General features: G+C 43.7%; 1 protein-coding gene across 1 annotated transcript in view; it reads right to left on the bottom strand.

The window, feature by feature from the left end:
* Positions 1–9,724, bottom strand: part of syde1 (synapse defective Rho GTPase homolog 1) — an 18,534-nt gene extending 8,810 nt beyond the window's left edge. Inside the window, exons 1-8 of the mRNA XM_007578828.2 lie at positions 9,453–9,724; positions 7,227–7,322; positions 7,023–7,082; positions 6,107–6,875; positions 5,382–5,719; positions 1,050–1,294; positions 474–903; positions 67–402 (exon numbers count right to left, since the gene is read on the bottom strand). Coding sequence (XP_007578890.1) covers positions 67–402; positions 474–903; positions 1,050–1,294; positions 5,382–5,466 — 1,096 coding nt within the window. The 5' untranslated portion in view covers positions 5,467–5,719; positions 6,107–6,875; positions 7,023–7,082; positions 7,227–7,322; positions 9,453–9,724. The remainder of the gene's footprint in view (positions 1–66; positions 403–473; positions 904–1,049; positions 1,295–5,381; positions 5,720–6,106; positions 6,876–7,022; positions 7,083–7,226; positions 7,323–9,452) is intronic.
* Between the last annotated feature and the right edge of the window lie 3,564 nt (positions 9,725–13,288).

The raw sequence follows: 13,288 nt of genomic DNA, 5'->3' as shown, positions 1-13,288 counted from the left end.
AAGGAAGGAAGGAAGGAAGGAAGGAAGGAAGGAAGGAAGGAAGGAAGGAAGGAAGGAAGGAAGGACCTCCTTTGCTGGTGGAGCGTTGTCTCGATGATCGACGGTGAGGACGCGCTGGGGGGGCAGAGCTGTCCAGATGGTACCTGCTGATGACATTCTGATTGGCCAGCACCGGAGATGATGCTGCGTTGTTATTGGTCGGCTCGTCCCCACCTCCTCCACCGGTCTGGCGGTTAGTACGGGAAGATGAACGTAGACTGAGTTTTCGCCGGAGTTCAGGAAGTTTCTTCATTTTTAAAGAGAGTTTCCGAACAGTACCAGGAGACCTCAGCCTGTCCATCACACTCCCAGCTCCGCCCCCTTTGTTTAGGGAGGTGGGGCTTGAGTCTGAGGCAGGGCAGTCTGCAACAGATGGATAATCAATGAGCAACTCACTTCAATCACACAGCAACTGGTGGAAAGAAGCAGCTTACCTGAGATTTCTTCTCTAATGTCATGAACCTGGTGACTGACGCTTGGATTGGCGCCCTCCTGTGGACAGTCACAGCTACAACCATATCCTCTGAGATCTGCAACCTCCTGCTCTTCGTCCCTCCTCTTCCATACCTCCTCTTCTGTCGGTGGGCCTCCTCCATCCTCCTCCTCTGGGATGGGGTTGTACCATATGTTGCTGCTGCTGTTCTCCTCCAGAGGCCCAAACTCATCATCCGGAGCCTGGGACTTTCCTGAAGACAGAACCCATGCTCGGCTGCTCCGCTCCAGGCTCTGCAGGTACGCCCGCTGGCCGAAAAGCTTGCCGCTGACTCCTGGGGTGGGAATCTCAGTGGCTCCCCCTGAAGCTTGGGAATCTTCCTGCTGGATACTGGTGACTGCATCCCTAAGCGGCACGGCTTCAGCATGCGCCTGAAAACACGGCAACATGGGTTACAACCTCCAAGGGAGTCAAGCAGCAGAATCCATCACCAAACTGAAATCAAGGCAGAATCAAACTGGAGGAACCACAGAGAGAACAATGATGGATCAACAGGAACCACCTCCCATCTGAATACCTTGTCGGTCCAGGTCAGTCCAGATTCATGGTGGGATATCCATGACGACCACTGATCAGAGGTCATGTGGGTGGAGTTCGGACAAGAAGCTTCCTGCCGCACCCATTGCTGTTTCTTAGCAACCGTAATGTGATTTCGAGGAGGAGAGCTGGGGCCAGAGTGGGTGGTGGTTACAGTGCTGGATATGATGTTCAGTGATGGTGATGATGGAGACGTCTGAATGGCGGCAGAGCTGACTGGAGGCTCTGAAGAAAACAGAAAGTTGAGAAATGGACCTTCAAGTTCTGCATCATCAAACACATGAACACGCCGTCTGCTCTGGACAACCTGCTGGCGTCTCACGTTTCCTTCCCTGAGGCTCACTTAGCTTCAGCTCCTGCCTTAGCAAGGCTTCTCTGTTTCACTGGTTAATGGTACTGTTGCCTTCCTATTCACTCTATTGAGTCCCTGAAGGGCAATTCATTTGCAACTAGGTTGGGGCCAACACATTCACACAAACACCTTTATGCATTACTTAGACAAATCGGAGACATACATCAAAAAATAAAAAAAGAATGCAAAAAAAAACATGAGCTGATGTCAAGTCAGGGCATTAAAGCTACAGTTTAGTTAAAGACTGACAGTGGGGACACCAGACTCTAATCTGTTCGTTCTGCGGTGGAATCCATCAAGGCCTTTTTATAGATTGGAATACTGATCTGGACTTGACTTGGTCTATAATTTCATTCAACTGAATCCCAATTATTTTTTCCAAATCTAGTTCTGCATTCTTTGATAAAAGCTCTCTTTCTGTAGAATAGGACATCGAGGGTTTCCACCTGGTAACGCTCCTCCAGCATAGACCAGGCAGTCAAGACTTCAGGCCGGCTCACTGACGCTACCCTACGATAGTTTTAGACTCCAGGTCACCACCAATCTCTCCAGGATTCGACCAGGTTCACCTGCTGAGAAACAGACTCCAGCAACTGGCAGCTTCATCGTCAGAGACATTAAAGACACCAGCAACCATAGGGAGGTTTTACACCAGGGGCCACAAGGGGCAACATCAACACCTGGTTACAACAACCAGAGGCCACCAAAGTTAGTTCTGCTTCGGTGTGTAAGTTTGCCAAAACAATGGCAGATTGTATTTGACCAGGAAACGAAACCAGTTCAGGCTGGTTAAGAGGCAGCTGGTTGCTAGTGTTCTGAGCATGCTCAGTAGAGAGCAGCGTCTCGTGACAGGCAGCATCAGCGTCTGACTGAGCTGCGTGAATAAGCCGTGTTGTTCTGCTGAGTGCGACCTGAGGCTGCTGCTTCTGGTCTGCGTTTATCTGGTTGGGATCTTTCTGTGTGAAACACAAACACCGCTATCCTCTTCTCTGATTGGTCGATCTGTTAACCTGATGCTGAGGTCACTCCAGAATGAAAACATGTTTAGAGACAGAAAAGAATGTCACGCAAACTGAACTCTGCCTCATGTTTAACGCCAAACAAGGACCATCAGACTAACATCAGAAACCTGGTTCCAGTCCTGCGGTTCTGGCCCAGTGGGTCAGAGTTTCCCTCGATGCACATGTTCCCTTTGCACAGAGAAAAGCTGCAGGATGCAGAGCTGCTGCAATAATTTCTGGGACAATTTATCATCCAGCACATTTGTTATTGTGACCGGCCCACCGACAACAAACTGACCCAGAATCAACTGACCCAACTGAAGTTTTTATTTATCAGGAACTCTTTTCAGATGTCCTCAGGTAAAATGCATCCTGATGGTTCTGAGGGTTCTGCCCAACTGCTTCCTGAGGCTACAAGCAGGACCAAACAGGAAGTGACCCTCTCCAGAGGCTGACTTTACTTCCTGTCATCAGAATGAGTCTGAAAGCTAGAAACAGAAGGGGGAGGGGCAGAGGTTGAATAAACAGCTGCACAGATGTGAAAGGAGCTTCTGTGTTCAACACACACTGCTGAGTATTCACTATTCATCACACACACAGATGCAGACTTGTGTGTATTTCTACCCACATTCAGACTTTGTATTGACTTCCATTCACTTCAGTGAAGGTTAGTGACCCAAACCTTATAAACCAAACTCGCCTTAACCGCGCCTCAAGGGGTCCACTGTATCAGGAACGGGCTGTGGGCCCCATAAGGCCCATTGGTCTTCAGAATGTTAATAAATATGACAGAGACACGCACACACACACACACATATACACACACACACACACACACACACACACACGCACGCACACCCGGCCTGCAGTCAGCGACACAGGAAGAAGCGTTGGGTTGGTCCAGAGGTCCTGCCAGGTTCTGAGGTAACTCTCATTGGATTCTGGTATTAGAAGAGATCAGTCCTTGCTGAAGGGTCCAATTTGTCTCCTTCAGAACCAATAGGCCCATTTCTACACCAGCAATCCTGGTCCAGTATGAACAGAACCAGTGCAGTGAGACAGTCCATCCGGACACATAAACAGGAAGTTCAGCAGGGCTAATGACAGGAAACTGATCTGTGTTTCCGTTGTGCTCAGCGACCCAATTACAGGCTCAGGCCCGGTTCTGGATTTACTTCCAAGTCTGAGGCTCAGAGAAATCCTTCTAGACGGTCCAGAACCTGTCAGAACCAGGGCTGTAACGATTCCTCTAATGATTTGAGTACCTCGATTATTAAATTTCCTTGAAGCTTCGAGGCAGCTTAGTGTCTTTAAATTATGTTTTATTATTTAGCGCACCTGGTTCCGGTCCGGTTCTTATTTGCGCTGCGCAGCGCTCTCTCTTCCACCTGAGTTGTTGATGAAAGCTAAGTGTTAGCAGCATAAGGTCCAATTTTCAAGTTTGGACCTTTTACTGATGATAATGTTTGGGCTTTTATCGTTTTTCGGGGACCAATAAACATCTTTAACTGGTGCGATGCCTGGAGCCGGCCCGGCTCCACAGAGTTTATCAGGGGGGGGGGTTAGCTTATTTTGGGGGCAGATTATATTAAAGTAAAACGAGATTTTACTTTAATATAAATACGTAAACAAACCTTTATGTGACATTTCAAATAAAATAACCATGTTTATTAATGCAAAATAAACCATACCATATACAGTGACATGTATAAAATACTGAGTAATTATGCTCAAATTTGCACAGACATTAGCTCATATGTTGCAGAAATCTAATATTTCCAATGTTTTCTTTATGTAAAATCAATCTAATCAAGTAAGAGTAGAAATATTAGTCAACTAAGAAAACAAATTTCAGTGCATTAAAACTATTCTTATAAGTACCTTTTTCCCCAAAAAAGTTACTAAAGTAAATGTAATCAGTATTACCCACTTTTGAACATGGATAACAAAATTGGTACTCTGTTCTTGTTAACAAGACTAGCAAAGCTGGATATATTGGGTTTGCTAGTCATCATTTAACTAACCAGTCAGTCACCAACAACTTTACTCAACTTGGTTAGTTTGGGGGGGAAACTGTGGAAGGTTCTTTGCGTTTTGTTGGTTTGCTGCCATAATTCTAACACACCTGAGCAGCTCTGCACAGCAGCAGCAGGTTACCTTCACTGCCTTGTCGCTAACATGAACACAAAGCTATAAATGTCTGTGCAAGGTCAGAGTTCATCTATTAAACCGACTGGAGATGAATACATAAACCAAAAACTGGAGTATAGACATTTTTTATATAAGCGTATATGTGGGCTTGGCTCTTTATTATTACAATTAATATAATTTCAGATCTTTGTGTAACTTTTCTTCATGTTAACTTAGAAAGTGAGCTGTTATTGTTACAGGTTAGTTTTCTAAACTACAGAAAAGTAACTGTTAGGGAAGCTCAAATAGGAAAAAATGAACTGATGTTGATATCCGATAGCAACCCTGGTGTTATACTAGATTTACTAATATTTTATTTTATAAATTTTTTATCTGATTACTCGATTACTACAATATCTGTGTACAACAGCCATAGTCAGAACCATCAGCTCCAGGTTCCATCAGGTTCTCATCCTCATCCTCATCCTCATCTGATCCCAGGTGTCAAACAGTAAATGGCCTGGATTCATTCAGTTTAACCAGCCCAAAGGACTCCAAGCACTGGCGCCCCCTGCTGGCCCCCCTGACCACCTGTTGGGCCCCTGACCTTGGCAGAGAAGGGTCGACACGACGACAGCGGCTGTCTGCAGGTTTGAGAAGATAGAGCAGAAGTGAAGACGATGGCCGCCTGGACCCAGGTCTAGTTCTGGGTTTACTGGTTCCAGCAGGTTCTACTGACCCTGAGGACCTTCATGATGCATTCACTGGCCATCATGATGCATTCACTGGCCATCATGATGCATTCACTGGCAGTTGGTAAAGTGCTCACCGCTCAGTTTGGGCTCCGTCTTCCTGCGCCTCCTGTCTTTGCCCCTCAGCCTGGAGAAGGTTCTCCTCAGCAGCGGCTCGGCCATTCTGCGCCTCCTGCAGCAGGAGCAGAGCCCGGTTTCCCCGCAGGAGTCGGTCCGGTTCCTCCTACAGCAGGAGTCATGGGTTCCTCCAGGAGAACCAGGAGTCAGCGCTCCTCCTCCTGGAGGCAGAATCCCAGCAGGAGGAGAAGGAGTCAGTCCCTCGTCTTCTTCACACTCTGGAGCAGCGTCTCAAACTTGGACATGACTCTTCCTCTCCTCTTCCTCTCCTCTTTCTCTCCTCTTCGTCTCCTCCTCGCTGTGAAAGTTGTTCGACAGGAAATGAATTCCAGGCATTCTTTCCCAAACTCCCTCTCTGCTCCTCCTCCCACTCTCCACCCTGTGCTGTGGGAGGAGCGGCCCTGAGGCATCATGGGATCTGGAGTTTAAATCATCTGGAGTGCTGCTGCTAGTCGACGACTCGATGCTCAACTGTTTCCGTAGAAACGGTTTAAACTTATTAATGAACTGAACTGGATGACAGACAGCAGCAAGCATTCAGGGACATAAGCAGGACATTTCCTGGTAGTTTGTGGTCCAGTAGCTCTGCCCTTCAGGTCAGGGTCTTGTGATGGGGGTTTTGTGTGTGTGTGTGTGTGTGTGTGAGTGTGTGTGTGTGTGAAGGGGGGGGAGGTGGTGCTATTACCTAGTTTGTCTTCCTCCTATCTCGGCCCATTAGCAAGATGGCCGCTGGCAGTTTTCTGGCTTTCTGTGAAAAGGCACCATGTCAATGACCTGAGTGGGTGGAGCCTCAGAGTGAGGTACTGATGACATCACTGGATGGCATGCAGACCCTCTAGGTGATGTGATGCTCACCTGTAGTCACCTGACCGAGGGACAATCAGACACCAGAGCCGTTCACAGACGTTTTATTTTAAAATCCGTCTACAGTACAAAAGCTGCTCTCTGATTGGTCAGCCTGGAGCAGGAAATGATGTCAGCTGGACACTATCTTACATTCAGTGAGATCTGAATTAAAAATATAGAAGCCTCTCATGATACTAGTAAACATGACCAGGAAGACATGGATTAAAGTCTTTAACGCCGGGAGCAGTTCCACACCACAGAAGAAGAAAGCGTCTGCAGTCGGGAAAAGCCCTGATGGCAGCGAACGCCTCGCCAAGTCTGAGTCAGCCAGTCAGGAATCAGGTGTGTTCAGAGACATATAGGAGCAGAGTGTCCCTGAACACACCGTCACAAGGTGCTGACTGACCCGTCTCCATGGCGACGCTGGGTGATCGCTCACTGAGTCTTTGAGGGAACGTCGAGTTTCCAGATAAAACTTCCTGGGAAACCGACAGAAAGGCACCTGATTGGTTCTTCCACTGGATGGACAGACATGTCATTGGACGGTTTCTGAGCTCCTCCTCCTCTTCCTCTTCCTCTCACTGACCCAGCATGTGGCTGATGTGACCCTGGAATCATCATGTTTAACATCACCTGTTAGCTCACATCTGATTGATTGATTGATTGATTGATTGATTGATTGATTGATTGATTGATGACATCACAGGCATCTGAGGTCAGACCCTCCCTGACCAGAACCAGATTCGGGTTCTTACCGGTTCACCTCCCAGACAGCGGGGGCAGCGGCGCTGAGGTCCAGTCCGGGTCAATCCGACCTGCAGACCAGAACATGTTAACAGGTTCTCATGGCAGTCCGATGTTCAGCAAAGTCTCTTATTAAGTTTTCTGCCTCGGTTTCCATGGTAACCGATCCGGAGCGGTCTGTTTAACTAGCTGTCGTCATGGCAACTGGCACGCACCTGCTGCTCCTGCTGCTGATTGGTCACAGGCACACCATGGGACATTTCCATTGGATACTCTGCTATCTGGAGCTCCGCCTCCAAACACATCCGCTTCTGAAACCAAAGGTCATCATCATCATCATCAGTGACATCATCAGGCCCAGTTTGGGTGGAACTGCCAGTGAAGGCATAGATCTACTCCATGCAGATGTGTTGACCGCTTCCTGCCAACACGGGTCAGAACCAGAACTGGTTCTGAGTCCTGAGTGTAACTCACTCAGGCACATTGGAGGGTTCCCCAGCATTAACGACCTGCTGACAGCACCTCTATCAGCCTGGATTTTGATTAGGCCATTCAAAGCTCCTCATATGCAGCTTTAAAATTCATCATTAAGAGACTCTGACTCTTATTTCAACAGTATGAGAGGAAACACTGGCCTCAGGTCACCAACAGGGGGCAGCACAGAGGCAGGACCAGCCAGCTGCCCTATGGCTCTGAGCTTATATTGTTGGAACATTATTATTATTATTGTTATTATTTCCGTATTCCCCTAACCCTGTCACAGTTATTGTTACCCTGGAAAGATCCATCAAATACCTCCAACAGCCACCAGGACAGGCCTCAGCTTCCTGTTACCATATATGGTCATGATGAGTTTTCAACATCTGGCTTGAAAAATGCTCATGGTCCAAATTTTTAAAAGTTGTATTCATGTGTTCATTTTATTTGTTAAATTCATTCATGTCATTGATGGGAGATATTGAGTCTGATTGTCTGGAGATTGTATGTGGGATTCCTCAAGGGTCAGTACTGGGACCAGTTTAATTTAATTTGTATATAAACGACATAAGCAAAGTGTCTAATGTATTAAAATTTGTGTTATTTGCTGACAACACCAATATTCTAGTCACATTAGAATCATCCATAATGTTGGTTATTATGAGAACACAAACCCCTTATTCTTAAAATCTAGAACTGTTAAATTTGAAGATCTGGTGGAATTTAAAATTGCTCAAATTATGTTTAAGGCATCTAATAAACTGCTACCTGAGCTTATACAGAGCATGTTTATGAAAGAGAATAAGGATAAAACTTAAACTCAAACGTAAGAATTTGTAGTTTACGTAGAGATTTTGTATTTCAATTTATGGTGAAAAATTACAAGTTAAATGAGGAGTTAAAACAAAGTTAGAATTTATTACAATTTAAAGGGAAATATAAGGAGGAATTAAAAGAGCAAGAAAAAGCTTGGACTTTGTTTCCAGACGTTAGACGTATTTTAGAAGAGCGTAAAGCTGCCAGGTTGGAAGCTTCAACACGCAGAGCGACGCTGATCATCATGCCGCGTTGCCCCACATTACTCCGGTAAACTTTTAGTAAAATGTTTTCAGCACTAGTTGCCTTTATTTTTGACAGCAATCCGACAGGAAGGGGGCAGAGAGGGGAGAGAGGCCTGGGCCCAGCGAACAGAGGACGGGAGTCGGGCTCCAGATACCCGGTCTGTCTATGCGGGGCGCCGCGCTAACCGCTGCGCCACCACGCAGTGCCTCTGTTCCCTTACTGGAATTTTTAGTTTCTCTTTGGTAAATTAAAATTTTTTATGCATTTGAGCTGTCTGACGAACTCACCTTGTTCACTTTCTTGGAAAAATCATTTTTGTTATGTGATTGCGACTAATGGACTGGCCCCGTAAAAGTCATTGCAGAGTAAATAATCGACTAGTCGATTAGCAACCACTTGATTAACCCAGATAAAATGGGAAATTAATTAACCTTGTTTATTTGTTTTAATAATGAGGGTCCATCTGAAAATATTGTGTGAGTTTATGGGGGAGGAGTTCATACGTTTCTTACTTCTTCCTACTCTTTTTCTAGCAAGATAAAATTATTGTTAAGATTATTGTGGTGCAAAAAACATGTCTTTTCTTTCATTGTTCATGTGTATGTTTTATACTTCCATCATGTTCGAAATAAATAAATACATGTTTGACCTTTGTGTTTCCTCTGATAACTGGAGTCCATCAGCTGAATGTTCTAGCCGACTCAGTACCATGAGTTCGGAGGGTTCGGGTCAAACGGTACCAGAACATAATAAAGGCCAGAGAAGGGAAAACAGCAGTGAAAACATCATAATGACTGATAAACAGCTAGTTTAAATTAACCACCGACTAGTTAGCTTTACAGCTGAGTTAGTCTCTTCCTGTTAACCTTCCTCTTCCTCATCTTCCTCCAGGTATTTCTCACCTGCTGGCAGATCCAAGGCTCCGCCCCCTTCCTTTTCAGCAAGTTAGCTCCCTGCATGCTAACGTTAGCCTGTTAGCTCCAAACTGTTTCCGGCCTGTAAAGCCCAAACTGACCGGCCGGCCGAGCAGCTTCCGGTTCAACTCCCAGTAAACTAACTCGGGACCCAATTAACCAGTTAACCAGTAACCAGCTCCAAACACACTGCTGCTGCTGCTGTTGTTGTCCGACCTTCTGCTGACCGGCAACATTAAGTTTACAGCAATCACACACTTCGGGTACGGAAATGACGCCCACCTTCACAATAAAAGCGCTTAAGGCGCAAGCCGGAAGCATTTTTTTTTTTAACTCTTACTTGAGTCTTCGAAAGCTGTTTTTTACTTTTACTTGAATAAAGTTATTTTGAACAAGTATTACTGTACTGGAGTATTAAGTTTGGGAGCTCTACTCCCTCCCCTGGTGGTGAGGACATGCAGAATGGCAACCTCCAGAGCCTTTGTCTTGTCCTGGCAGCTGCTGCAGCTTTCTTTTGCCAACTGATCCATAAGGATATTAAACTGTTTTAATATCCAGCCATCTTTTCTGCTTAGCCACTTGTTTAATAGTTTAATATAATTTCTTGAGCTCTGAGCTTTGCCCTCCCGTTTATCTTCCTTCACCCCAACACTAAAAGACAGCCCACAATAATAATACAGCCAGTATCCCACAACTGGAGTTTATTCAACTCGATGCTTTTATTCTGAAACCCGTCTGACTGTGCCGGAAGTTTCTGTCAGCTTGATACGTGACGCTGAGAAGCCTTTGTAACTTTTTTTTTCATGACTGCTCAGATTTCAAATTAGAGCAAGCCAATTAACGTCTAGACAAACTATCGCGAGATTGGCAAAGTGAAAAAGTTAAATTCACAATTAAAAATATTTGAAACAATTCAGCGACGTAAAAGCAATCACATCAAATTAACACATCAAATATTTTTATTTAAACAACTTTATTGAACAATCAAAAAAACAATACGTCACATTTACATTATGGAATAAACATACGACTGAAAAGGAAACAAAATATTTCCATTCCTATAACAAATGAAAAAATATTAATTAAGCAATATTAATAAATGGGGAGGAAAATATTACAAATAAATATGCATGAAAATGTTCATCCACAGTTGGACTTTCTTCAACTGTAAATTGTCAATGAACAATTTTAAAGAAATTATGAAAAAGGAACCAAACATCTGTAACTTTATTGCAGGTATTTCAACACCAAAAATACAAAAAGTACATTAGTTACAGTAAGTATCAAATAAATTCAGAAATGGGTTATCGTAAAGCTCATTAAGGTTTTCAAGACAGTTGGTTTTGGTTGTTGTTGGAAACATGCGGTTCTGCTCGAAAAGAACAGTTTATTAGTTTTTGTTCATAACATTAAAACCGCTGATAGTTTTTATTCCGTTGGTTTACATTTCCATATAAACTCAGAATTAATCAGTGAGTTTATATTTCTGCTCAGTCCAAACAAGTTTTTTTAGAAAATTGTCTTTCATCCATAAAACATCTATCTATCTATTTATTTATTCATTTATTTATTTATTTATTTCAAAAAGTTTGGAGCAAAACTTATGAAAGTTTTATTTCATATCAGTGACTTTAGGATAAATTTAATGTCTGATAAATTATCTTTTCTTCTTCTGTGGTCAGGTTGTCGACTGCTGTGAATCATCATTCCGAAGGAAATTCAAATATAGCTGCAAAATCCTCAAATCCCCAACGCTCTGCTGCAACCAGCCTGTTTCTGAGTCTGGGTCTCCAACCTGCGGCTCCAGAACCGCTGGTGGACCCTCCAGCACAATAAGGGCCCGATTAATCCATCCATCCATGTCCTCATGTGGGTTTGGAGGTTTGCTGGTGCCTTTCTCCAGCTGTCAACGGGCTCGAGGCGGGGTCACCTGGACAGGTCGCCAGTGGACCGATTAATGTGTTTTCAAGTTTAATAACTGACAGGTTTTAGCAGTTTTTACCTTAAAAAAAACAAAACACTAAATGCACCAGCGATATTTCCTTAGAGCTAGTTTCTCCTCATCAGGTTGATAACTTTGTGCTTTTCAAACAAAATTTTCTACAAATATCTACGCCTCACTGACAATGCTTCTATCCTCTTTGGATAGTTTTATCTTTTTTTCTTTATTTAACCCTAATCTAGAAAGAAACAATGTCTCTTTAAACATCCCTCGCTTAAAACCTTTTGCGTTGTCTCGCAATAATGTCCTGATCAGTTCATGTGTTATAACTGTAGGCCTTCCTCACAGCGGCCATCTTACTTTGCAGCAGAGTTATGCTAACCCCAACCCTACCAACACGATAATAATCCAATAGTCCAAATAGATTGGATGTATTTTTATTTCTTTCCTTCTTACGGGAAGTTTCTGTTCATGTCAGAGGTTTGTGATGCCTTTCTATCCTAAAGAAAAAGATATAAAACAATGAGATGAAAGGCTCATATAATAGCAGAAAGTAAGATGGCCACCGTAACAAAGGCTTACAGTATTCAGTTATAACACATGTGGTGTTTTTGTTTCTCTTGAGGATGTACTTATTTGTGCTTGGCTTGATCTTTTTTTATAACCTCTGTAACGGTTATAACAGCCCGACGTTAATGATTAGGAACTGTTATAACTGACAGACGTTGGTGTTCACTGTGCGTCAGGCGGAGTGTTTTTTTAGTTTGATTATGTTAATTTAGGATTAGATTTTCTTCATTTTTTGCTATGTTATTTTATTTGTGAATTTTGTTTTATTTTATTTCTTTGTGGAAACTCTGGATGTCGATTGAATTTGAATTGTATTGTAATTGTATTTTATTTATCTGTTTATTTGTTTTTTGTAATCAGAATAAACGAGCTCTTGCCAGAGATACACCGTTACGACTCGCTTCCTCTGGGATCCACAGATCTGGTTGCACAGGATTCATCTGCCTGTGCACCACTTGATACTGGCCCCAGATTCCGGGGGTCTGGTGCTGGTAACAAACGCAAAAGAACAGAAAACTCCCCGTGTCCCCTATGGGCCTCCGTAGGTCTCGTATCTGACTGTTGGTGAATTTCTGTTTCATGCCACTGATGATTGTAGCATCTGTCAGTTCACTGCTGTACTCTTCCCATCATGTATTGATTTATATTTGATGTCTTTTTTTGTATGTTTTACTGCTTTTTATTTTCTTACTTTTGATTCTTGCTGTAACAATATTTAAATGTCGTGAACCTGATAAGGTCATTTAACTGATGCCAGAAATGGATGTTTGGATCCTGAAGGCTGCAGAGCCTTGACCTTTGACTTTTGTCTCTAGTTAGGATCGAAGATGGAAGCTATGACCTGTTGACCTTTGACCTCAGAGTTGTTGACATGACGTCAGAGGAATAAAAACTAAAGCGTGAGTAATAAATGGTCAGCGTTGTGCTGCAGTTCCACAGACGGTGCAGCAGAGGGCAGCAGAGTTTACTGAACCAGAAATTTCAGTGAAGTTGATTTTTCTTTTCTTTTTTATGTTTTGCAGAAATTTAACTTTATATAAAACTCATAGGCCCAAATTTTGAGAACATAAACAATATTCAACTATTTGAAAATTATGACGTTATAATCAATTTCTTTGGGACCAACATCGAGTTACAGGAAGTAGAAACCTGCTGAGCTTCAATGATGGAGACCAATCCAACTTCTGTATTTAGGAAGTATTCTCTCATGGGGCCCAAAGTCGGCAGACGGCCCCATCCCGTAGATCGGGTCCTGAGACCCACTGGCGAAAAAAATCGCCAGCAGTCAGAATTCAAAGGTCGTAAAGAAGAC

Source organism: Poecilia formosa, unplaced genomic scaffold (assembly GCF_000485575.1).
Source record: "Poecilia formosa unplaced genomic scaffold, Poecilia_formosa-5.1.2 Scaffold493, whole genome shotgun sequence".
Lineage (NCBI taxonomy): Eukaryota > Metazoa > Chordata > Actinopteri > Cyprinodontiformes > Poeciliidae > Poecilia > Poecilia formosa.
This window is presented reverse-complemented; position numbering and strand designations above follow the sequence as displayed.